Below are 27,952 nucleotides of genomic sequence, written 5' to 3'. Positions count from 1 at the left end.
TAGCTTCCAGGTTCAACAGTTATTAACATTGAGATGAATCAAACTGGATTTGTCTGCTGATAATTTAAAGGAGTTATGAAATTAATCAATAAACAATGACAAATTGCCTGGTAATACAAGTTTTTAATCTAATCAAAGAAAGAAATATTTGGAGCAAGGGGGAACAGGGACATACACAGCAGTTCTCAGAACTTAAACCTGGCTCTGTGCTCAGGGATCACCCCTGGTGGGTCTTGGGGGACTCTATATGTTGCCTAGTGTCTGACCCTGGGTACAAAGCAGGTATAAAATAAGCACCTTACCCACTATACTTTTGTTCCAGCCCAGGAAGATAATCTTTAAGACTCAAATAAAAATTACAATATGTGTTGTGTATATGTTTAGGTGAAAAGGACACCAGACTTAAATTCACACACAAAAAGAAAGGACATCAATAACTGTAAATACATAAGAAAATAGGAAAAGACAGTATAAAGTATGTTTGCCTATAACTTTTTTGCCATTTAAGATAATTGCCAATTAAGATAATTGCATGAATCGTTAATTATAAAATTATGTTGCTGAGCATAAAGATGGGATTTATAAGACAATACATTATGAAGGTAAGAAAAGGGAAGAGAGTTGTGTCGAAGTAGATTTGGTTTCGCCTGAACTAGGTTGTTAAAAGGTAGCACATTAATTGCAATGTGTATTGCAATAACTAAAATACATAGTTTGATTGAGAAACACAAAAGAGTTTAATGTGGGACCAGATGGTAGCTCAGCTGTGGGTAAGGTCCTTGCCTGGCAGGCAACTGAGCTGAAAAGATCTCTAGCACCCAATTTGGTCCCCTGAGCACTGCCACTTTTAGGGGCGGGGTGCTTAATGAGCTATAATTACCTCAGTGCAAAATCCAGACTGAGTTGCTTTGTGTGCAGTTCTTGGGGTGATGTGCTTGGTTTGGTTTATTTGTTTTAGTTAGATTGCAAAGTGACCATCTTTGGGAGTATGGCTAAGGACTATTTACAAAAAGCTATCGGTTTTGAAATATTTGGGGCTTATACCCTAATGCTCAGGAGTGACCCTTGAGCATAGATCCAGGAGTAAGCCCTGAGCACTGTCAGGGGCAGTCAAAAACAAAAGGAAAAACAAACAAAAACTATGAACAAATAAACAGGGGACTCTCGCTGAGGAGGTGATTAGCCTACACAGCAGAACTCTGCCCATTCCTCCAAACTGCCTGGAGTAATACCTGAGTGTAGAGCCAAGAACCAGCCCTCAGTGCAACCTCATGTGACCCAAAGAAAACAAAAATTAAAATAATATATATACAACATTGCATTATAGCATGATATAAACTTCAGAAACACATCATGAAAATCAAAATGTATGCATACTATATTATATCTATACTGCACTAACCAGCCAGTTTTGTTCTTTACCATATATTGATCTTCTTTGCCCCAATTCAGTTACTTGTATGCCCTTTCTGTTCTGGTTAAATACTATTTAGTTCTAATTACCCCAGTATTTTTTAAAAATCTATTGTTTCAGGGCTGGAGCGATAGCACAGCGGTTAGGGCATTTGCCTTGCACGCGGCCAACCCAGGTTCGATTCCCAACGTCCTGTATGGTCCCCTGAGCACCACCAGGGGTGATTCCTGCGTGCAAAGCCAGGAGTGACCCCTATGCATCGCCGGGTGTGACCCAAAAATCATATTTGTTTCTCCACATATTACAAAGATCAGTGAAATCACAACATACTTTTTCTTATGAAATGCTTTATTTAGTAAGCATTGTAATAAATATAGTTTCATCAGCATTTCTACAAATGCAAGATTTCATCTCTGTAGAGCTGAATAGTATTTCAATGTATGAATAAACAATTGTTTCCAGTTTCTTCTATTGTTTCCAGTTTCCAGTTCCTGTTCATTAAAAATAATGCTAAAATAATCTCTAGGGTAAATAGAGATAGATATCTTCAAGTTCTTTTAAATTTTATGGAAGAATTGAAGAAGGAGAAATGTGGAGTATCCCTTGCTCATCGATTTTCTCAAGTGGACACCAGTAACATCTCCATTGTGAGACTTGTTGTTACTGTTTTTGGCATATTGAATACGCCATGGGTAGCTTGCCAGGCTCTGCCGTGCGGGCCAGAAAAAGGTAAACTGGGAAATATCACATAAATATTCATTTACATATGTAGCTGAACAGGATCAAATAGTACAACACATATGGTATTTGCACACTACCACCCTAAGTTCTATCCCTGGAATCACATACGGCTGCCTAAGCCCTGCCAGGAGTGATCCCTGAGCACAGAGCCAGGAGTAAGCCCTCAGTACCACTGGATGTGGCCTCCAAACCAAATAAAAAGCAAAAGCTACATTGATGTTACTAAAGGTTAATATATGTGGAGTCACAGTCTTAGAGATGCATATAAATCACAAATGAAGGTAGATAATCTCCATGACCAATAGATTTCCAGTAAGGCACATAATGGAGGACAGAAAGGGCAAGTTTCTAAATTATGGGTTATAGGGATTTTAGTTTATGTTTCCATCTTCCATGGGAAGTCAGGAAGATATGTCATGACTCAATTAATGAAAACACGCCAAACAGAGAGAATAAATCAAAATCCAGCATTTCAGTTGTTTATTCCTTAAGGGAGAGGGGTGATTGCCCATTTTCATGAAAAATAGGTTTCTATCTTTTCTTGTGATATAAACTATAGTTCAAGCAGCTCAAGGAATATTGATATTCCTCTATCAAAAAGCAACTTTATAATCCAGATACACCAGAAACAATCTTCTAATATTACAAAGAATAAAATTGTGTATTCAAATGTATCTCTCTGGAAGTTAAGAAATACATGTAAATTCATATAATGCAAACAAAACTTTAATCAGAAAAAATAAAGAAGTATTCATCTAAAACCTTCATTATTTTCCAATATTTATTGTCAAAAGCCCTATGCTAATTATAAGATTTTTAGACCTACTTGCCTTGTGACTTGACTTAACCCAGAACTATTTTTGTCCCAGGACTGCAGATGGTCTCCTGAGCACTACCAAGAGAGATCCCTGAGCACATAACCATAAATAAGCCTTGAGCACCCTTGGGTATGGTCCAAAAACAAAACCAAAATAAGCTTCTGGTTTTGGTGTGGTGGAATACAATTGCTTAGTACCCCAATACTATAAAATTTAACACTATGGTAACTATACTATATAAACAATATATTTATAAAGGTAAAATAAAACACCTGGATGTGTGACTTCAGTGGCAAAGCAAAGCATATGTGAGACTATGGGTCCATTCCCGTTACCACTTCCTAGGACGGGTGGCGAGACACAGATCCTCTTACCTCTAGGGAATTCTAGCAAAGTCAAACTGAAAGGGCCCACACTGATAAAAAATACACAAAACATTGTGCAAACCATAAAATTCAAAGTATTCACAACACAGATTTTATAAATAATGGTAAATTAAATAAATTTTATTTTTAAGGATATGCTCACTTCGGTGGCTGGAGCAATAGCACAGGGGTAGGGCATTTGCCTTACATGCGGCCGACCCAGGTTTGATTCCTCTGTCCCTCTCAGAGAGCCTGGCAAGCTACCAAGAGTATCCTGCCCACACAGCAGAGCCTGGCAAGCTCCCCGTGACGTATTTGATATGCCAAAAACAGCAACAAGTCTCACAATGGAGACGTTACTGGTGCCCACTTGAGCAAATTGATGAGCAATGGGATGACAATGGCAATGTGACAGTGACATTTTTAAGGAAAATAAACCCCTTAATACAATATAATAAAATGCTTATTCCCATTTGTGTAAGTAAGTTTTCAACTCTGGAATCTAAAGTATATTGCATTAGATTTTAATTTATATTTGGATGTCATTATGGTGATAATTAGGCTTTAACTGTCATTAATAAAACTATTTTTAATTGAATCACCATGACATGAAATTACAAAGCTTTCATGTTTGATTTTCAGTCATACATAATTGAACACTCATTCCTCCATCAGTGCACATTTACCACCACCAACAATCCGCAGTATCCCCCCCAACCTCACCCCTCCCCCTGTCTCTATGGCGGACAATTGCCCCCATACCCTCTCTCTACTTTGGGGCATTTTGGTTTGCAATACAGATACTGAGAGGCTATCACATTTGATCTTTTATATACTTTCAGCACACATCTCTAATCCCAAAGGATCCCTCTAACCATCATTGACTTAGTGATCCCTTCTCTATTCCAACTCTAATACAAAAATTAGATTATCAAGATACAGTTGTGAAATTCCTGGAGGTAGAATTTCTGAAATGAATTTTTTCTAGTTTTTATATGTTTTAAAGATTTTGAAGCTTCCTTATAATAACTAAAATGTCTTAATATCATGCATACTTTAATCAGTAGCATGATATCTTAAAATGTATGATAGTTCATAAAATTACACAATCAAAGATGCTATTTATTCCTGGTAATATTATTACATACCTAAAAAAGAATAAAATTTAATAATTTAATAAGAAACTAATAGAAACAAAATTAATAGTGAATGGATGGTTTGAGAATATATGGGCCAGAAGTCAGTTGACCCTTATGGGTCTCACTTATGTGTGGTAAGTGAAAAGAAACATAGAAAAAAAGGGGGGGTAGTAAATAAATATAAAATAAATAAACTAAAATGGACTTTGGGTTGTTTGGGGAAGGTACTTTCAGTGATGCTCAAAGGTTACTCCTGGCTTACACTCAGGAATCACTCCTTCCATGGCTCTAGGGACCTTCAGGGTTGCTGAGGATCGAACCCAGGTTGGCCACCAGCAAGGCAAGTGCCTTACCAAGGGTACTTTGACTCCAGTCTAAGACTTTTGGATTTAAAGAGAAAGTAGTGATTATCAAAAGAGAAGGAAGAAGAGAAAGTGGGTTTATTAGACCATAGGCAATAGAATATTAAAAGATAAAATCATATTAAGGTAGAATTTGCATGATTTAAGTCAACAATGTTAAAATGAACTCTTTCCTCTATTGCTTAATTGAGATCATGGGGAAAGAACAACAACTCTAAAGGACATATAAAAAATTAGATTACTAACATTTTGGGGAAAAACTATCAGAAAATCAAGAATTTGAGGGTGCACATAATTAACTTGGTAATTTTGTGACTCAACACATTTTCCACAAAAGTTAAAGCAGCATTCTGAAAGGGGGTCATATAAAAAATGTTAAATTAAGGAAATTAGAGCATTGTATGAAAATAATTTTTAAAATGTGGTATTTACAAGTGATAAAAAAATCATTGAAATTAAAACCCATCAAGGAATAAAAAGCATTGGAGTGATTAAACACGCTTATTAGTGTGTGAGTTTAATTCTTGAAAATAATTCTGGAATAATATTTTAAACTAATGTCTAAGGAAGGTCACGGTGGAAGAGACGGTTTAATATAAATGAATATTTGCAAAGAAAATCAGAGATAGGAGCCAAGAAGATTGTCTAGGGCTCAGGGGCTTTTAAACAAGGTCCTGGTTTAAATTCTCAGCACCGCATGATCTCCCAAGCAGAAATAAGTGTTGCCATTTTGGGCTTCAGCACCACTGAACAGAACACAATCACTCCACATGGTCTCACTACTGAACTGTCCAGCCTGAGGGGCTGCTAAGGGGAGTGGCCCCAAGTCCTCTAAGGATTGCTTAAGAGGCTGATAGCAAAATACAGAAAGAACAGAAAAAAATCAAACATGGAAAAACCCTTTGATTTGTGCATATGATTATATATGCACATAGTTGGATAGAACAATAGAAATAGAGATGCTCTGTAATTTAAAACATTCTTATTGATACAGGGACTCCCAGGAGAGACAGTCATCAGAGGACAGTAAGCTGAACTGTTCCTGGCAATGCTCACCCATATTGCATTTTTTGGGTGAAAAGGGTCCTGTGTAGAACATGTAAAAAATACTGCAATATACTGTTGGCAAGTAAATAAATTATCTTAGCCTAATAGAAAAACAGCAAAAATGATTCTAAACTAATTTAAAATGCACCATGAAAAAATAACTGTATGCAAATGCTTTTAATAGAGCTGTGAAAAACTGGAATATAAATAACAGTGAATTTTTACTTCAAACACATTTTAAGCATGAAAATAGTAATATAGGTGACACACTCATGTCAATAAGATATGACTTAATATGTGTAAGTCTATAATATTATTATGAACTGTACATAACATGAAGTTTAATAATTTCATCATTTTAATGTACAATTAATGTGGTTTCATTTAATATGTTTGTATTTGAAAACAATGATTAAAACGTTTTTGCATCCATTGATAATATGTGGTATATAATATTCTCTTTCTTTTTGGACGGAGGGAACACCGTGCAGTGTCAAAGGCTTACTCCTGACTGTATGCTTAGAGATTACTCCAGGTGGTGCTCGGGTGCTTTGGGTGCTTACAAAAGAGTCACCAGATTCACCTCCAGGGTCTAGATGCCTGTCATCAGATGCATATGTCACAATCTCTTATGTCCACACATTTGTTGTTTTGTATATGGGCTGTTTCCTGATCTTGGCTATTGAAATAATACTGTGATAAACATAACTGTGCATTTGTTCTTTTGAATCAAAGGTTCTTCAGGTCAAATCTGGAAAAAACCCGAGTGCTCGAGAACAGATGACTGGTTAAAGAAACTTTGGTACATCTACACAGTGGAATACTATGCAACTGTTAGACAAGATGAAACCATAAAATTTGTATATAAGTGGATCAACATGGAGAGTATCATGCTAAGCGAAATGAGTCAGAAAGAGTGGACAGACGCAGAATGACTGCACCCATTTGTGGAATATAAAGTAACATGATAGGAGAATAACACCTAAGGGTAGTAGAAATAAGGATCAGAAGGATAACCTCACCACTTGGAAGCCGATCTCATGTGATGGGGGGAAAGGTAGGTAGGAGGGAGAAGAGACCACTAAGCAAATGATGGATGGAGGGATCACTCCTGATGCATGCTGAAAGTAGACTATGGACCAAACATGCTGGCTGCATAGCACCTATATTGCAAACCATAACACCCAAAAGGAGAGAGAGAAAAAGAGAGAAAGAAAAGGAGAAAGAGAAAGAGAGAGAGAAAGAGAAGGAGAGAGAGAGAACGTGTCTATCACAGAGGCAGGGGGAGGGATGAGGTGGGGTAGCAGGAGAAACACTGGGAACATTGTGATGGAAAAAGGGCACTGGTGGAGGCATGGGTACTCCAACATTGTTTGATTGAAACGTAATCACAAAAAATTGTAAGTCTACAACTGTATGTCATGGTGATTCACAATTTTTTTTAATTCTGTTGTCAATTTTTTGAGAAATCTAACAATTTCCCAGTGTCTGAACCAGGCAACACTACCACCAGCAGTAAGAGCTCATTTTTCACAACATTCTCCTCAGCATTTATTGTTCTATGGTTTTTTTAATGTATACTATTCCCACTTGTGTGAGATTGTCATTGTCACTTTGATTTGCATTTTTCTAAAAATCAGTGAGGTTGACCATTATTTTTGCATGCCGTTGGATATCTATATGTTTACTATGTGGAAGAGTCTTAATTTTCTTATCTCACTTTTTGATGAGCTTCTTTTTGTTGTTGAGCTTTGAAACTGGCATATACTTGGGACATTCGCCATTTAGCTGATGCATGAATCTGATGTGTGAATATTTTCTTTCAATACTTTTATTTAAAGCCTCATAAATTTTCAGTGCAGAAACTTTTTAGAGTTGAAGCCTGACTTGTTTTATTTCTGCTTTCATTTTCTTGGCCACTTGGGGTGGTATTACAGATGATGACTCTGAAGTCTAGATCTTGAAGAGGTTTGCCCTGATTGCCTCGATATATATTTATGTGTTTTCTATGCAGAACTTTAATCCATTTTGATATTTGTATATTGCATAAATATGTGTCTAATTTAATATTTTACATGTGCATATCCAGTTTTCCCAGTACCAAATGACTCTCTTTGCTCTACTTCATTCACTCAGATCCTTTGTTGAAATTAACTGTCCATACATTTGAAAGTTTATTGTGCTTTTTTTTTTTCTGGCATCTCCAATTGATTTTATTGATCTGAGAGCTTGTCCCAGTACTGTGGAATATTGATGACTATGACTGTGCAACATAATTTAAAGTCAGTAAATAAATTTCTGCCATCTTTTCTCTCTCTCAGAATTTCTTAGGGTATTTTCTAGGTATCTCTGTGAATTTCATGGGTTCATATGTATGTTTTGAAGTACTTGTTCTAAGTTCTTAAAGTATGCCATAGAATTTTTGATGGGGATCATATTGCATCTATAGATTACTTTGGGTAAGATAGTCATTTTAACAATGGTAATTATTTCAAACCAAGGAATACATTTACTCTTCCTTGTTTCTTATTTTTTTCAAAAGTTACATATGATTTTATTAAATGCGTCTCTCCCCTCAGAGAGCCTGGCAAGCTACTGAAAGTATCCCACCCCCATGGCACAGCCCGGCAAGCTACCCGTGGCATATTCGAGATGCCAAAAACAGTAACTACAAGTCTCACAATGGAGACGTTACTGGTGCCCGCTCGAGCAAATCGATGAACAACAGAACGACAACAGTGCTACAGTGCAGTACTATGTCTTTCCCCTATTTTTAAACTGATTTCTAGATACTGCAATTATTTTACATGGTCATAATGGTCAAGCTTTTCTTCTTTCTCTGCTACATTATTGGTTACCTAAAAGAATGCCTTGGATCCCTGTGTATTGATTTTATAACCTACAATGTTACTGTATAAGCCTATATTTTTTGTATAGAGTCCATAGGGTTATCTGTGTATAATATCATGACATATGCAAATAGTGACTTCTTTGGATCATTTTTAGTGGATTATTCATAACAAGAAATACAAAATAAATTATTTAGATCCTGCTTTGGGAGTAGGCTTTGGGGATTAGGGTGGAGACATTCAGAATATGGTGGTGGGAAGGTGTAATAGTGGTGGGATTAGTGTTGGAATATTAAATGTAATAAATAGTTTTTTAAAAGTTGTTCATGATTATTTGTTATAGGCATTTAGTGTTCCAACACCAATTCCACCACCATTACGTCTTTGCTCCACCATTGTCTCCAATTTTACCAACTGCCCTTTAAGGCTGCCCCCATGCGGGCCCTCAATCATAAATTTTATACTCCTTGCAATCAATAATTTTGCTAGAATAATGATAAAAAAGTTTTGTTAGAAGAATATTAGTGTAAATTGTTACATCTCACCATGGAGACATTAAGTCCTGAAGAATTAGAGATAATTAAGATGCTGTTTCTTAAAAAAGGATACATATTAAGCCTTCTGTATCCATGTCTTATTAATCAAGATTGTTTGCCTGCTATGCTACATCCCTTCCAATCTGGTGTGCAACTACGGGTTTATCAGTGTTATAGAGAGAGGCACAATCCAAGAAGTCCAGAATTTTTATGCATTGGTACAGCTGGAATTAAATTTTTAACTGGGTGATGGTTTTGGGTTGTGGACATGACTGCCAGGGCTTCCAGGAGGACTGGGAGGTGGGAGGAGGCAGCCCCAGTTTCTGTCTCAGTTTCCTTGGTAATCCTATTTATCTATAGCCAAATACAACATAACACATCAGTGTTACTTGAAATTAAAACTATTTTCTTGGAGTTGGACAGATAGTTACAATAGGCAACAGTCTTGCCTTGCATGCAGCTGACCGGGGTTCAGTACATAACACCTCAGATAGGCCCCTTAGGTAGCCAGGGATTATCACTGAGCACAAAGATAGGAGTAAGCTCTGAGTACCATTAGGTGTGACCTAAAGCAAGTATATATATATATATATATATATATATATATATATATATATAGTCGGGTGGGAAGGAGGAGTGGAGATGGAGCCATAGTAAAGAAGGTAAGGGGCTTGCTTTGCACACCTCAGAACTAGGTTCTGTCCCTGGGACGTGGTCCCCCAAGTTCTGCCCAGGAGTGATCCCTCACTGATGAACCAGGAGTGAATCCTAGCACCATTAAATGATGCAAAATACAAAACAAAAATAAAATTTTAATAATTATTTTTTTGTTATCAACCCTTTATCGCATAGGTACTGCGTAAATATCCTTTCCCATTCTGTAAATTGTCTTTGTACTTTGGTCACTGTTTCTCTTGAGGTGCAGAAGCTTCTTAGTTTGAGATAGTCCCATTCATTTATCTCTGTTTTCACTTGCTTGGCCAGTGGCGTGTCAGCTTTGAAGATACCTTTGGCTTCAATGTCGTGGAGGGTTTTGCCGACCTTGTCTTCAATGTACCTTAGGAATTCTGGTCTGATGTTGAGGTCCTTAATCCATTTTGATCTGACTTTTGTACAAGGTGATAGGTGGAGGTCTAAGCCCATTTTTTTGCATGTAGCTGTCCAGTTTTGCCAGCACAATTTGTTAAACATGCTTTCCTTGCTCCACTTAGCCTTTTTTGATCCCTTATCAAAGATTAGATGGTCATATATTTGGGGGGATGTGTCAGAGTATTCAACCCTGTTCCATTGGTCTGCGGCTCTGCCTTTGTTCCAGTACCAAGCTGTTTTAATGACTACCGCTTTGTAGTAGAGTTGGAAATTGGGGAGGTTGATTCCTCCCATTTTCTTTTTCCCAAGAATTGCTTTAGCTATTCGTGGGGGCTTATTGTTCCATATGAATTTCAGGAGCGCTTGCTCCATTTCTTTGAAGAATGACAAGGGTATCCCTATAGGGATCGCATTGAATTTGTACAATGCTTTGGGGAGAATTGCCATTTTGACAATATTAATTCTTCCAATCCATGAGCAGGGGATATTTTTCCATTTCCTCATGTCTTCTTTTATTTCCTGAATGCACTGGTTGAACTCCACAAGAAGAAAACTGCCAACCCGATCAAAAAATGGGGTGATGAAATGAACAGAAGCTTTCCTAAAGAAGAAATCCGAATGGCTCAGAGGCACATGAGAAAATGTTCCACATCACTAATCATCAGGGAAATGCAGATCAAAACAACCAAGAGATATCATCTCACACCACAGAGACTGGCCCACATCCCAAAAAACAAAAGCAACCGGTGTTGGCGTGGATGCGGGGAGAAAGGGACTCTTCTTCACTGCTGGTGGGAATGCCGACTGGTTCAGCCCTTTTGGAAAACAATATGGACAATTCTCAAAAAATTAGAAATTGAGCTTCCATTTGACCCAGCAATACCACTCCTAGGAATATATCCCGGAGAGGCAAAACGGTATAGTAGAGATGGCATATGTATTTCTATGTTCATTGCAGCACTGTTTACAATAGCCAGAATCTGGAAAAAAAACAGAGTGCCCCAAAACAGATGACTGGTTAAAGAAACTCTGGTACATCTACACAATGGAATACTGTGTAGCTGTCAGAAAACATGAAGTCATGAAATTTGCATATAAATGGATCAACATGGAAAGTATCATGTTGAGTGAAATGAGTCAGAAAGAAAGAGACAGACATAGAAAGATTGCACTCATATGTGGAATATAATGTAACTGAGAAGTACAAGTTGGCAACGATGCAACTTCTGGCAGATATCTCTCTGGACTTAGTTACTAAAATACTAAATTACAGAAACCCAAAACTGAGAGGCCACTAAGTGTGGTCACTCGACCTCATACCTCTTCATCCTCAGCAATGGAAAACAAATTATCTAATGCTTCCTTTTCAGCAGGTCTGACTTTAGGGGAGAGACTCTCCAAACAATAATAGTGAGTTTTGTTGAAATATTGTATGCAATCAAAGTGAAAGTAAAGTGAAATTTATTAGTTACACGGGGGGGGGCTAAGGGTGGGGGGTTAGGGGCGTGGGGGGGTTAGGGGTATGGGGGGGCGGGGTGGAGCTATACTGGGATTCTTGGTGGTGGAATATGAGCACTGGTGAAGGGATGGGTATTCGAACATTGTATAACTGAGATTTAAACCTGAAAACTTTGTAACTTTCCACATGGTGACTCAATAAAAAAATTTAAAAAAATAAATAAAAAAAATTATTTTCTTGTTCTTCTGCTCATATTTCTAATTTTGTCAAAAAATCCTGAAAATGTTCAAGTATTCATAGTTTGAAAATGAAAATAGCAGCATGTAGCCAAACAAATTGGATCCTTCAGCACTTGGCATGGTCTGCCAGTCTTCAGAGCTCTGCCAGTAGTGATCCCTGGCCACAGAGCCAGGAGCAAGTCCTGAGCACCCCTGAGCGTCACCCCTGAACGTAACCCAAAAAATAAATAAATAAGTAAAATAATAGTAAATTTAAAAACCATATCTATGACATTTTAACTATATTATGATAATCAATCAAAAGAAATTTAAATGCTTCAAAAAATCTGATCTTGATTGTTTTCCTACCATTATCTTTTAAACAATCTTAAATCTTTCGCTTTTCCCTAAAGGATACCTACCTCCTCACTTAAGTGTGATGAGACTTTTATCCTTCCCCAAAGGCCATGACACAAAAAGCTCATTAGTGATTTTTGAACTGGTTCCCAAGGATTTGGGGGCTTATTAACTGTATTGTAGATCTCAAAATAATAGATACCAATTTTGAAATTGGGAAAGCTTCTCTCTCTGTGACCTCTTTCTCTCTCACTTCTTCAATTTTTCAAAACGACTAGAAGCTCCTTTGTACTAGCATTTATTTTCAGTGATGGAGTGAAGGAAAACAGTTTCTGGGTCAATGATAACATATCAATCTTGAGGAAGATGTCACTGATTGAAAATAGAAACTCACGTCTCTGAAGACTTCTGTAACTAAGGGCATGAAGTCAATCAGTAGTGAGCAGAACTTCTTGTGCAAGTTTTAATATACTGCATTTTCAAATGGGTACTTATAAGAATCGCTGTAGGTTGACAACTCATCCGGGAAGACTAGTGTAAGTATGATCAATTCTGCTTTTTCAGTTATAGTCTCTGTAGTGAGAATCTGTGATGTTTGTCTCTGAGAGATAGTTTTCTCTGACTGTATAAAACAGATTTAATTTAAGCATGGATGTTCATGAAATGTTCATTTAGGATGTCTAACCCTTGGTTAGTCTTTGATAAGAGCATTTTTATGAAATATTGAGTAGGTTATCTTTGATGAACACGAGGAATCAAAATCTGCTCTTTGGAAAAGATTGCTAGCTCAGCTACGTTGTTTCATATCTTTTGATGTTAAATTATTAAAATATTTTAGATAAAAAAATAAATAGTAAGTCATCAAAAATAATTTATTATTCAGCCTCTGTATTATAATGTCAGAATTACATGAAAGTACAGATTTGATATATAGAGAAAAATATTTTATAACTAAATACCACTACAAGTAGGGGGGTCAACTTTGTTGCCACAAAGCACAAGGCTTCATATGTTGGGTAGTAGCAGACTCAGGGAAGGAGGTAGGCTGAAGAAATGGTCTTTCATGGCATTTCAGTAGGAGCTTCTGAAATGGTAATATAGGGGTACACTCCATTACAGCTCCCTAGCTCTCAAGCAAACCATGAGCTTTCTTTCAGAATGATTCTCATTGCTGGCACTTACATTTTGGGGTGGAGTTGGGGGGTTGTTTTTAAATTTAAAAAAAATATTGAATCACTGTGAGATATAGTTACAAAGATTTCATGATTGAGTTTCAGCCATACAATGGTCAAACACCCATTCCTCCACCACTGTAGCTTTCCCACCACCAATGTCCCCTATATCCCTCCCGCCACCCCAACTCCACCCCACCCCCTGCCTTTATGGCAGGCAGTTTCCTTCTTTCTCTCTCTCTCTCTCTCTCTCTCTCTCTCTCTCTCTCTCTCTCTCTCTCTCTCTCTATCTACCTATCTCTATCTCTCTCTATCTCTCTCTCTCTCCATTTGGGGCATTATAATTTGCAATACAGATACTAAGGGGCCACCCTGTTTGGTCCTTTACCTGCATTCAGCACACAGCTCCCATCACAAGAGATCCCTCCAAGTGATCATTGATTTAGTTGTCCCTTCTCTATCCCAACGACCTTCTCCAGCACTTGAGACAAGCTTCCAACCATGGACCGATACTCCTGGCCTTTGTCTCACCTTTCCTTGGGTGTTAGTCTCATACTATATGTTATTTTATATTCCACAAAGAAGTGCAATCATTCTGTCTGTCTCTCTCTCTTTTTGAGCTCATTTCACTTAGCATAATACTTTCCATGCCCATTCACACATAAGCAAATTTCATGGCTTCATCTTTTCTAACAGCTGCATGGTATCTATTGTGTAGATGTACCGTGGTTTCCTTAACCAGTCATCTGTTCTCGGCCACTCAATTGCTTCCAGATTCTGGCTACTGTGAATGGTGTTGCAATGAATATACAAGTGCAGATGTCATTTCTACTGTGTATTTTTTGTGCCCCCAGAGTATATTCCCAGAACTGGTATTGCTGGATCATATGGAAGCTCAATTTCTAGTTTTTTGAGACATGTCTATATTGTTTTCAAAAAAGGCTGGAACAGTTGGCAATCTTACAACAGTGAAGGAGAGTTCCTTTCTCCTCACCAGCACTGGTTGTTCTTGTTCTTTTAAATGTGTGCCAATCGCTGTTATAAGTCAATATCTCGTTGTTATTTTGATTTGCATTTCCCAAGGGTAAAAACAAGCAATTTCCACCATTTTTTCGTGTGTCTTTTGGCCATTTGTATTTATTTTTTGAGGAAGTTTCTGTTCATTTCTTCTCTCCATTTTTTGATGGGATTGGAGATTTTTTTTCTTATAAAGTTCTACCACTGCCTTATGTACCTGGATATTAACCACTTGTCTGATGGGTATTAGGTAAATAATTTTTCCCATTTCATGGGATGTCTCTACTTTGGTCACCATTTCTTTTGAGGTGTAGAAGCTTCTTAGTTTAATGTAGTGAGACTTACATTTTGAACTAACATAATATCAGAACTGACACTACTACATATCAAGGAATATTATGGAAGGGATATTATGTAGCAATATCAAATGTTTACATAAGTAATTGGAATTTAAGCATAAATTTTAAGAAAATTTGCTTGTTTGAAATGCGACTTCAAAAATGAAAATTCAGGGGCTGGAGCGATAGCACAGCGGGTAGGGCGTTTGCCTAGGTCGACCCAGGTTCGATTCCCAGCATCCCATATGGTCCTCTGAGCACTGCCAGGAGTGATTCCTGAGTGCAGAACCAGGAGTAACCCCTGTGCATTGCCAGGTGTGACCCAAAAAGCAAAAAAAAAAAGAAAGAAAGAAAGAAAGAAAGAAAGAAAGAAAGAAAGAAAGAAAGAAAGAAAGAAAGAAAGAAAGAAAGAAAGAAAGAAAGAAAGAAAGAAAGAAAGAAAGAAAGAAAGAAAGAAAGAAGAAAATTCAAAGTGAAAGATAGTGTAGGGGATAAGGCATTTCCCTTATGTGCAGCCTACCGAGTTCAATCTATACCACATATGGTCTCCTTTTAGGAGTAAAGTTCTGAGTACAGTTATATATGTTTTTCAATATACATACACATACATATTTATGTGCATATACATTCATATACATGTATATTTACACATATATGTGTGTATATGTATGGAACTGGTATAGTGCTTCATTTGTGTTAACTTGCATGTGTTAATTGAGAAAAAACTATTAGTTGAAAAAATATGCTTAGATAACATAGCACTGTAGCACTGTTATCCCATTGTTCATCAATTTGCTTGAGTGGGCACCAGTAACATCTCCATTGTGAGACTTGTTCCTGTTTTTGGCATATTGAATATGCCATGGATAGCTTGCCAGGATCTGCTGTGCGAATGGGATACTCTTGGTAGGTTGTTGGGCTCTCCAAGAGGGATGGAGGAATCGAACCCAGTTCAGCCTCGTGCAAGGCAAACGCCCTACCCACTGTGCTATTGCTCAAGTTCTTAGATAACATAATTACACAACTTTAAAGTAAGAGTTTCTGGTTTCTGGTTTTACTACCCTGTCATCAAGAAAAAACAATTTTAGTAGATATATACTTATTCTCTGTTAGAGAAAGAAATCATTGAACAGCTTTATCAGGAGTAAAGGTAAGACATATAATCATAGTAATGCTTCTCCAATATAAAGCTTCCTTATAGGGAAATAAAGGTGTTTTAAATTAAGACAGAAGTCAAAGTGATTCACTAATTAAAAAATAAATAAATTTTAAAAAAAGACAGAAGTCAAAATATTTGTAATATTGGAATATAGAAAAATACACTAGGAAGTTAAATAGAACAATATATACCTACATAACTTAAATGAAAATTTTCACTTTAACTATTTGTTAGCAAAATTTCTGAACATTGTGGAACTGCTTTACTTACCTATACACATTGTGCTATTTAAAAACCACTACTTCAGGGGTGAACTTGAGATATCAGAAGCAGATATCTCAAAACACTGCAGTGCATGTCTGGCATACAGTAGCACCTGATACTGACCTCTAGCACTGGATAGTCCACCTGTGAACCACGTCTATCCCTGGTGATCCCAACACCCCCAGGAATGAGCAGTATCTCTTCTCAGACCTGATGTATAAGCCATCAGGCCTAACACCATTTAAGTGGTGCTGAGGGGACCCTGAGTGCTACCTAAAATTCCCTTCCCTTTACCCTACAAATATCACTGTTTTAATCTCAAAACACTGTTCTTTATCAAGATAGTGGTATAAAGGGGCTGGAGCGATAGTACAGCAAGTAGGGCATTTGCCTTGCACGCGGTTGACCAGGATTCTATTCCCACCATCCCATATGGCCCCCCAAGCACAGCTAGGAGTAATTCCTCAGTGCAAAGCCAGGAGTAACCCCTGTGCATTTCCAGGTGTGACCTATAATGCCAAAAAAAGATAGTGGTAAAAATAGGAGTGATAGAGGTTGTTCTGAATGGCACCCAGCCCATATATATCAGAGTTTCATTAGATTCTAAAAGAGAAACTTGAACTAAAACACAGTGACCAAATATTTGCTTCTCAAGTGGAAGTAGGACTTGGGGGAACAGAGACAAATGAACAAACAGCACAGAAGGTAAGTTACTCCAAACATAATTTGTTAAAGTGAATATGGCCCAGAGCCCAGATAGTACAGGAGATGAGGAGCTTATTTCACACAAAGTGGGCCAGGTTTGATCCATGATACCACATATAGTCCCCTGAGTACTGTCAGGAGTGAAACCTGAGCACTGCAGCAGGAGTAAGCTTTGGGCACTGCCAGATGGATAAAAAGAAGGAAAGGAAGGAAGAAGGGAGGGAGGGCAGGAGGGAGGGTGGGAGGGAAGGAAGGAAGGAAAGGAAGGAAGAAGGGAGGGAGGGCAGGAGGGAGGGTGGGAGGGAAGGAAGGAAGGAAGGAAGGAAGGAAGGAAGGAAGGAAGGAAGGAAGGAAGGAAGGAAGGAAGGAAGGAAGGAAAGAAGGGAGGAAGGAAGGAAGAAGGGAGGAGTGGTTAGAGCATATACCAAACATTCACAGGACCCTGAGTTTGATCCCCAACACCTTGAATGACCTTGCAAGAACTGTCGGGTATAGCCCTGGTGCCCAGAGCCAGTAAGGAGGTTCCTACTCCAAAAGTAAAATAAAACACATACCCAAAAATTATCACACAAAAAAAGAAGAAAAGAATATCTCCCAGCATCCCATATGGCTCTCTGAACACCGCCAGGAGTAATTCCTGAGTGCATGAGCCAGGAGTAACCCCCGTGCTTGCCAGATGTGACCCAAAGAGAAAAAAAATATATCAAGGTAAGTTATTTTTTAAGTTATTAATGCTCTGAGTAGTTTGCCAGGCTCTCCGAGAGGGGCAGAGGAATCGAACCCGGGTCGGCCATGTCCAAGGCAAAAGCCCTACCCACTGTGCTATCGCTCCAGTAAAAGAAGTTATGTTGTTATATGGTATAAAGTAATTAGACCTTTCAATAATTCTTTAAATTGCCAAAATACACTATTATGGAATAATAAAAAAATTGCAATGACATTATATTATTCTGTTTGTATTGCTCATTATTTTAATTATACAATTACATGTTATTTTTCAACCACTGAAGCATGCTGAATCAAGTTAATTCTGAATGTCTGTATGTCTGTAATTCTACAAATTATTATTTAATATTTTTCAACAATTAAAAAATTTAATTCAATTAAAATAATTGCTGTCAAAACTTCTTTTGGAAATTTTAAACTCAGATTTTAAAATATACTACATAAAAACATTTTTTCTTTCCTCTTCTAATTCCTATAATCTAGAGCCAAAGAATTCCCTAAGATTCTCTCCCATTGATAGCTTGCATTTCCTTGTCCTATTATGTATATACCATAAACAACTGAGCTCATTTGACTGAGCTTACTTCCTAATTTGTCTATCTTTTTTTTTAAATACTTCAGTTCACATAAAATCCTAAGCCTGAATGATTATACAGAGAGTTGGGCATTGCCTTGCATGAGGCTGACTTGGGTTTGATTCCTTGCACCACAAACAGTTTTTAAGCCCCACCAGGAGTGATCCCTTGGAGCAGAGGCAAGAGTATTCCCCCAAAACTTCCCCAAAACCATCATCACAATCATCATCATCATCATCATCATCATCATCATCATCATCATCATCATCATTATAATAATAAAGAACAAAACAAAAATATGATATCCTTAAATTCTATCCAAGTTACAGTGAATTCCTTCACTTCATCTTTCCAGGTCTCTGCATAGTATTCAGTTGTGCGTACATACCACACCTTCATTATCTATTCATTCACCACTGAGACTCCTGGTGATAATATATTCTAGTTACTCTGTTAACTGCTACAATGAATAATGGTGTTTTTATGTCCTTTGAATGAATGTTTTTGTGTCCTGGGGGTAGATATCAAGAAGTGGAATTGTTGTGTCAGATAGCAGCTCTATTTAATTTTTCTGAGAAATATCCACACTATGAAACATTGAAACTAATCAGATAACATTTCCAACAGTAGTTGATAACAGTTCCTTTTTTTTTCATTTTTCATCACATACCTACCAACAAAGATTGTTCACTGATTTTTCATATATACCCTTCTCACTGGTGCAAGATGATATCTCATTGTAGATGAGATTTCAAATCCCTGATATATTATTGTGTTCCTAATCATTTTTTAATATGCTTATTAACCATCGTTCTGTTTTCTTCAGAGAGGTTTCTATATATTTCCTCTCCCCATTTTTTGGATAATATTTTGGATTTTTATGGCTAATCTTTGTGAATTTTACATATAATTGAATATGAACCATATGTCTGATGTACTGAGGGCAAATATTGTCTCCCATTCAGCTGGGAGTCTTCCAGGTTAGCCCATGTCTCTTTTGCCATGCAGAGGTTCTATACTTTGATGTAGTCACACTTGTTTCTTTTTGTTTCTGTTTTTTTAAATGGTTTTCCATAATTTGTTGAGCACTCAATACTTACTATGTGATGTTAACATCTCTCTCCTCAGGTCAGCTACAGGTGTTGAATAAACAGAAGTCAGAAGTCAACAATGAGAAGCCATACAAAACCTACTGTTATTCTGCCAGAACTGACTGGAGATCCGTAACTGAAAATTGTACTTTTACTTTTCTATTTATCACCTATATGATTGACTGGCAAAAGAGTAAGTATGATGAGGTTTGCAGTTTTAGTAACATTTCTCTTTGTAAATTATTAGCCATAATTTTACCAGGGAAAAATAAACCGCAAGTTAAATATTTTTAATAATTTTATCTTTTATAAAATTTCCAAATGTTTATTAATATTACATAGGTGGAGAATATTAAAATAATAAATATCCACAAATTATATAAGCAATTTCAGTTTGGAAAATTAAACTATCCACTGTTTGTCTATTTCTTCTTCATCACCCAGATCTGTAACATCATTCATTTCAACTCTCTGTCCAAGTATTTCTTAATAGACAAACAGAAATCCCTTGGTTGTGTATTATTGTCAAATAGTTTATTAAATTTGGTGATGTCACACTTTGCAATGTATTATAGAAAAAATTTTTTGCTTCAACTAGTGCCTAAAATTTCTTAAGCCAAGATTAACAGTATATGTATATACATATACAACAAATATATGTATACAAATATATATCACATGAGAAATAAAGAGAACCGATGGGTAAAGAGATCAGTAGAGTAAAGCAATTTTTCTCTACTGCTTCTAACTTTAATCAAATTATATATTGTGCAACTTTCCAATCTTCTTTATAGTTGCCTGCCAAACCATGAACATAGGGAAGCACCTCTCTTGTAGATAGAAATTCAATCTACCGCTCTTGTAGATTGAATTTTTACTATTCACTCTGTTTAGTAGTATGAATTGATTAAACCATCAAGTATAGAGCTCTTATGCTATGAACAAAATGTTATAAATAATTAAAGTATAATTTACCACACAAAAATCAACTCGAGTTTCATGAGAACATTTCAACCACTGATTTGGGATTGATAGTAGTGAGAAATGGATTGGCTTTAAAAGAATGCAAGTAACACACTGTAGTAATAAATTCTTTCCTTGTACTGAGTTCACATGGGGCAATTAGTATGAAATTATTTTTGGAGAAGGAGATTCAAATATTCCATGTTTTAGCATTTTGTTTAATAAATAATAGTGATGAAGTAAACAAAAAACACCAAACCAATATTTCTTATAAAAGATCAGAGATGGCAGTTAAAATTTTTGTCACAGAAGTAAAGATCCTTTACAATGTGACTTAATAAAAATCACTTATAGTTTTTAAAAATAGCTAAGACACTACTATAATTTTCCAGTGATTATAGAAATAGAAATACAGAAGCATTAATGTGCATAAAAAATACCAAGGGAATATGGAAAAGACAATTCAATGTATAGAGTACATTTAATATAATATCATTTTGAAGAGGAAAAATATCTAATCAAAAGTCAAAAGAATAGGTTTAATTGTGTGATTTTTTTTTTACTTTACCCTGGTAATAGAATGATTTGGATGAATGCAATTACACTTTCCATACTCCCAAGGGATATAAAATTGTCAGATTATTCTAATAATTTGCATCATATAATTTTAAAGAAAAAAAACATGATTGAGTAGAGCTTGTCAAATTACATTTTTCAAATAATAGAATTTAAGAGTAATCTATGAATAATTTCACATGCAGATTGAAAATCATCGGTAATGAAAAACTACACAATAACAACATTCGTGCTACTGGGACTAACAGATGATCCTGAACTGCAAATTCCAATTTTTTTCTTTTTATTTCTCAACTACATGATAAGCGTAACAGGGAATCTGACCATCATCGTGCTCACTTTTGTGGATCCTCACCTGAAAACCCCCATGTACTATTTTTTACAAAATTTCTCCTTATTAGAGATCTCCTTCACAACAGCCTGTATTCCGAGATACTTGTATAGCATAGCAACAGGTGACAGAGTCATTACCTATAGTGCTTGTATCACTGAAATGGTTTTTGCTGACCTCTTTGCAGTAACAGAATTTTATCTTCTGGCTTCCATGTCCTACGACCGCTATGTGGCCATCTGCAAACCCCTGCATTATGTGACCATCATGAGCCGTAGAATCTGTAGGAGTCTTGTTTTTAGCTGTTGGTTGGCAGGAATGTTGGTCATAAGCGCCCCCCTTGTTCTCGTATTAAAGCTTAAATTCTGTGACTCAAATGTCATTGACCATTTTCTCTGTGATGCTTCTCCCTTCCTAAAGATATCATGCTCAAACACCTGGCTCATGGAAACAACTGTTTTACTTTGTGCAGTGGTGACTCTCTTATTGACCCTTATGTGTGTCGTTTTGTCTTATACTTATATTATCAAGACAATATTAAGATTTCCATCTGCCCAGCAAAGAAAAAAGGCCTTTTCTACCTGTTCTTCCCATATGATTGTGGTTTCCCTCACCTATGGCAGTTGTATCTTCATCTACATGAATCCTACCGCAAAGGACAATGTGACAATTAATAAGGTGGTTTCATTGCTCATTTCTTCCATTTCACCTATGCTAAATCCATTTATTTATACGCTTAGAAATAAGCAAGTGAAGAAAGCCTTCAATGACACAATAAAAAGAATTGCACCATTATTAAAAAGGGAAAATAGCAGTCATAAGTAAAGATGAATGACTATTAAATCTTGCATTGAAGCTTATACTGTACCTTTAAACATAAATATTGTTCTATTTCTAAACTCCTACTTAGATTTATTTATGCTATGACCTTATTTAGCTCATTCCTTTACTTTGGTTTTTACTTCATTTCTTACTCTGCAAGAATAATGAACATGTCTCAACAAAGAGTATGATCAGTAAGTAATCTCACAAATTCTTTCATAGATAAATATAATCCCATGAAATTAAATTTACTGATATAGAAAAACTATTCTAGTGTATTGCATAAAACTGCTGATTACTGAGTCAACTATGCATAAAATATGAAGATAGGTAAAAATTGAAATATGCTTAAAAACGTTGAAAGAATATGAGATTATTTTGTAACAATATAAAAAGTAACTGTAAGGAAAGAGAATGCTAATTTTAATTTTCTAGGAAAATGTATTTAATGTGCAAAGGTAATCTGGAAAATATCTTACAAATATTCTTCTAAATATGCAGCTGAACAGAGCAAGAGAGTACCACAGGTAGGGTGTTTGCCTGGCACACTACCATCCTGTGTTTGATCCTCAGGACCAGATATGGTTGCCCAAATCTTGCCAGGAGTGACCACAGCACATAACTAGAAGTACTCAGCTACGGAATACTAAGCAACTCAGGTCCTGAGTACCACCAGGTGTGGCCCCAAAACAAAACAAAAAGCAAAAACTATATGACTAAGAGTAAAAGTTAACATGTGATGAGTTACAAAATTTTAGAGATACATAAAAAAGTCATAAATGAAGAAAGATCATGTACTCTATGACCAATAGATTCCCAGTAAAGCAAAGAATAAAGGGCAGAAAGTACAACTTTCTAAATTACAGGTTACAGAGGTTTGAGTTTACATTTCCATAGTAAGCCAGAAAGATGTGTCATTATTCAATGAATGAAAGCACAGGAAAATGATAGAATAAATCAAAATTCAGCATTATAAGTGTGAATTCCTTTGGGAGTAGTAACTGCGCCCTTTCATAAAAGAAGGTTTTCTATCTTCTCCTGGGATTATAATTCAAGTGGTAGGAGGCATTTTGATGTTCCACTGCTGAAAAGCAAGTTTTACAATTCAGATTGTATAAAAATAATCTTCTAATACTGCAAAGAAATAATTTGTATACCAAATGTACCTCACTGAAAGTTGCACTTCATCACTGTCATCCAATTGTTCATCAATTTGCTCGAGCAGCAACAGTAACGTCTCCATTGTGAGACTTGTTATTGTTTTTTGGCAAATTGATTACACCATGGCTAGCTTGCCAGACTCTGTCGTGTGGGCGGGGCAGGATACTCTTGGTAGCTTGCCAGGCTCTCCAAGAGGGACGGAGGAATCAAACCCAGGGTGGCCACATGCAAGGCAAATTCCCTACCTGTTGTGCATTGGAAGTTAATAAATACATACACTATGAAATAGACAAAAACTTAGAAAAATTAAATAACTACTCACCTAAAATTTGTTATCTTTCAAAAATAAATATTTTTTGAAAACTATACTCATTATGAATTTTTTTAAAACCTAGGTGCTTGCTTAGCACAGACTCATCACTGTATCACTGTATCACTGTCATCCTATTGTTCATCGATTTGCTCAAGTGGGCACCAGTAACATATCCATTTGTCCCACCCTGAGATTTTAGCAGCTGCTTCTTACTTGTCTTTCCCAATGATTGGAGGCTCTTTCAGGGTCAGGGGAACGAGACCTGTTATTATTACTGGATTTGGCATATCGAATACACCGCGGGGAGCTTGCCAGTCTCTTCCATGTGCACAGACTCATAAGTGTCTTTATCCCAGGACTGCCTATGATCTCCTGAGCACTGTCAGAAGAGATCCCTGAGCACATTACCATGTATAAACCGTAACCACCATTAGGTATGGTTCAAAAACAAAATAAACTTCTAATCTAAACTTCTAATACCATACATTTTAATACTGTAGTAATCATGTTACCTAAACAACATATATTTTAATACAAAAATAAAACAAAGAAAACCCTGGATATGTGATTCAAGTGTCAAAGCAAAGCATAATCAATAGCATAATATTGAAAAAAGCATGATAGTTTGTGAAATGACACAGTGAAATATGTCATTTATTCATAGGAATATTATATACCTAAAAGCATGAACTTTGTAAGCCATAGTGTTTAAATACAGTGGTGGAAAGAAATGATTAATCAGTAGAACAGGTTATGAAAGTAAAAACAATTGAGTAGCCTTTCTTGTTATTTAACAATTATTATGCTCATAACAGTGCAAAAATTTGTTTGCAATTTTTGTGGGATACTGGGGTATTTGGGCTCACCCAATGATGGGCTTGGGGAACCACATGATGTTCTAGGGATCATGTGGTCAGGCACACTGGTCAGGCACACGCAAGGCAAATGCCTTGTGTTCTGTACCATCTAACACCAAAAGTGAAAATTTTTTAGTTCAATAAGAAAATCAGGGACCGGAGGAATATTACAACAAGGAGGGCACTTCCCTTGCCTATGGCTAACCAGAATTTGATCCCCAGCATCAGGTATGGATCCCCAAGCCCACAGGAGTGATCACTGAGATGTGATGTATAAACCATCAGACCTAACACCATTTAAGTGGTACTGAGGGGACCCTGAGTGCTACCTAAAATTCCCTTCCCTTTACCCTACAAATATCACTGTTTTAATCTAAAAACAATGTTCTGTATCAAGATAGTGGTAAAAAGGGGCTGGAGCAATAAAACAGCAGGTAGGGCGTTTGCCTTGCATGCGGTCGACCTGGGTTCTATTCCCAGTATCCTATATGGTCCCTTGAGCACAGCCAGAAGTAATTCCTGAGTGCAAATCCAGGAGTAACCCCTGCACATTTCCAGGTGTGACCAGAAATGCCAAAAAAAAAAAAGATAGTGGTTAAAATAGGAGTGTTTGTTCTGAAAGGCACCCAGCCCATATATCAGAGTTTTATTAGATTCTAAAAGAGATACTTGAACTAAAACACAGTGACAAAAAAAAAAAAAAAAAAACAGTGACCAAATATTTGCTTCTCAAGTGGAAATAGACCTTGGGGGAACAGAAATAGGTGAACAAACAGTGCAGAAGCTAAGTTACTCCAAACAGATAATTTATTAAAGAGAATATGACCCAGAGCCCACATAGTACAGGAGATGAGGAGCTTATTTCACACAAAGTGGACCAGGTTTGATCCATGGTACCACATATAGTCCCCTGAGTACTGTCAGGAGTGAAACCTGAGCACTGCAGCAGGAGTAGGCTTTGAGCACTGCCAGATGGATAAAAAGAAGAAAAGGAAGGGAGCAAGGAAGGAAGGAAGGAGGGAGGGAGGAAGGGAGGGCGGGCGGGCAGGAGGAAAGGAAGGAAGGAAAAAAGGAAGGAAGGAAGGAAGGAAGGAAGGAAGGAAGGAAGGAAGGAAGGAAGGAAGGAAGGAAGGAAGGAAGGAAGGAAGGAAGGAAGGAGGGAAGGAGGGAAGGAAGGAAGAAAGGAAGGAGGGAAGGAAGGAAGGAAGGAAGGAAGGAAGGAAGGAAGGAAGGAAGGAAGGAAGGAAGGAAGGAAGGAAAAAAGGAAGGAAGGAAGGAAGGAAGGAAGGAAGGAAGGAAGGAAGGAAGGAAGGAAGGAAGGAGGGAAGGAGGGAAGGAAGGAAGAAAGGAAGGAGGGAAGGAAGGAAGGAAGGAAGGAAGGAAGGAAGGAAGGAAGGAAGGAAGGAAGGAAGGAAGGAAAAAAGGAAGGAAGGAAGGAAGGAAGGAAGGAAGGAAGGAAGGAAGGAAGGAAGGAAGGAAGGAAGGAAAAAAGGAAGGAAGGAAGGAAGGAAGGAAGGAAGGAAGGAAGGAAGGAAGGAAGGAAGGAAGGAAGGAAGGAAGGAAGGAAGGAAGGAAGGAAGGAAAAAAGGAAGGAAGGAGGGAGGGAGGGAGGGAGGGAAGGAAGGAAGGAAGGAAGGAAGGAAGGAAGGAAGGAAGGAAGGAAGGAAGGAAGGAAGGAAGGAAGGAAGGAAGGAAGGAAGGAAGGAAGGAAGGAAGGAAGGAAGGAAGGAATAGTTAGAGCATATACCAAACATTCACAGGACCCTGAGTTTGATGCCCAACACCTTGAATGACCTTAGGTCGCAAGCACTGTCAGGTGTGCCCTGGTGGCCCCCAAAGCCAGTAAGGAGGTCCCTACTCCAAAAGTTAATTAAAACACATACCCAAGTTTTTTTGCATGTGGTTGTCCAGTTGTGCAACCACATGCAAAAAAATGGGTTTAGACCTTGACCTGACACCATGCACAAAAGTCAGATCAAAATGGATTAAAGACCTCAACATTAGACCACAAACCATAAGGTACATTGAAGACAAGGTCGGCGAAACCCTCCACGATATTGAAGATAAAGGTATCTTCAAACGTGACACGGAACTAAGCAATCTAGTAAAAACAGAGATCAACAAATGGGACTACATTAAACTTAAAAGCTTCTGCACCGCAAGAGATACAGTGACCAGAATACAAAGACTATCCACAGAATGGGAAAGGATATTTACACAATACCCATCAGATAAGGGGTTGATATCAATGGTATATAAAGCACTGGTTGAACTCTACAAGAAGAAAACATCCAACCCCATCAAAAAATGGGGCGAAGAAATGAACAGAAACTTTACCAAGGAAGAAATACGAATGGCCAAAAGGCACATGAAAAAGTGCTCTGCATCACTAATCATCAGAGAGATGCAGATCAAAACAACTTTGAGATACCACCTCACACCACAGAGACTAGCACACATCCAAAAGAACAAAAGCAACCGCTGTTGGAGAGGATGTGGGGAGAAAGGGACCCTTCTTCACTGCTGGTGGGAATGCCGACTGGTTCAGCCCTTCTGGAAAACAATATGGACGACTCTCAAAAAATTAGATATTGAATTCCCATTTGACCCAGCAATACCACTGCTGGGAATATATCCCAGAGAGGCAAAAAAGTACAATCGAAATGGCATCTGCACATGTATGTTCATCGCAGCACTGTTTACAATAGCCAGAATCTGGAAAAAACCCGAATGCCCCAGAACGGATGACTGGTTGAGGAAACTTTGGTACATCTATACAATGGAATACTATGCAGCTGTTAGAAAAAAGGAGGTCAAGAATTTTGTAGTCAAGTGGATGGGCATGAAAAGTTTCATGCTGAGTGAAATGAGTCAGAAGGAGAGAGACAGACATAGAAAGATTGCACTCATCTATGGTATATAGAATAACAGAGTGGGAGACTAACACCCAAGAACTGTAGAAATAAGTACCAGGAGGTTGACTCCATGGCTTCGAGGCTGGCCTCACGTTCCGGGGAAAGGTCAACCCAGAGAAGCGATCACCAACTACATTGTAGTCGAAGGCCATGTGGGGGAAGGGAGTTGTGGGCTGAATGAGGGCTAGAGACTGAGCACAGCGGCCACTCAACACCTTTATTGCAAACCACAACAGCTAATTAGAGAGAGAAAACAGAAGGGAATGCCTTGCCACAGTGGCAGGGTGGGGTGGGGGGGAGATGGGATTGGGGAGGGTGGGAGGGACACTGGGTTTACGGGTGGTGGAGAACGGGCACTGGTGAAGGGATGGGTTCCAAACTTTGTATGAGGGAAGTATAAGCACAAAAGTGTATAAATCTGTAACTGTACCCTCACGGTGATTCTCTAATTAAAAATAAATAAATTTAAAAAAAAAAAAAAAAAAAAAAACACATACCCAAAAATTATCACAAAAAGGGGAAAGAAAGAAGGTCAAGTTAAGTTATTTTTTAAGTTATTATGAGAATATGGTG

General features: G+C 37.5%; 1 protein-coding gene across 1 annotated transcript; it reads left to right on the top strand.

The window, feature by feature from the left end:
* Positions 1 to 21,182: 21,182 nt before the first annotated feature.
* On the top strand, positions 21,183 to 22,136 carry LOC101540347 (olfactory receptor 6C2-like). Its single transcript, XM_004601898.2, has one exon. The coding sequence runs from the start codon at positions 21,183 to 21,185 to the stop codon at positions 22,134 to 22,136; it is 954 nt and encodes a 317-aa protein (XP_004601955.2).
* The last annotated feature ends 5,816 nt before the right edge of the window (positions 22,137 to 27,952 follow it).

The sequence above is a fragment of the Sorex araneus genome, chromosome 2, assembly GCF_027595985.1.
Source record: "Sorex araneus isolate mSorAra2 chromosome 2, mSorAra2.pri, whole genome shotgun sequence".
Lineage (NCBI taxonomy): Eukaryota > Metazoa > Chordata > Mammalia > Eulipotyphla > Soricidae > Sorex > Sorex araneus.
Note: the sequence above shows the minus strand (reverse complement) of the source record. Positions and strands in the feature narration are given on the sequence as shown.

What these genes read in the sequence shown, in the direction of transcription:
- LOC101540347 (XM_004601898.2), top strand. Translation starts at nt 21,183, where the DNA reads ATGAAAAACTACACAATAACAACATTCGTGCTACTGGGACTAACAGAT.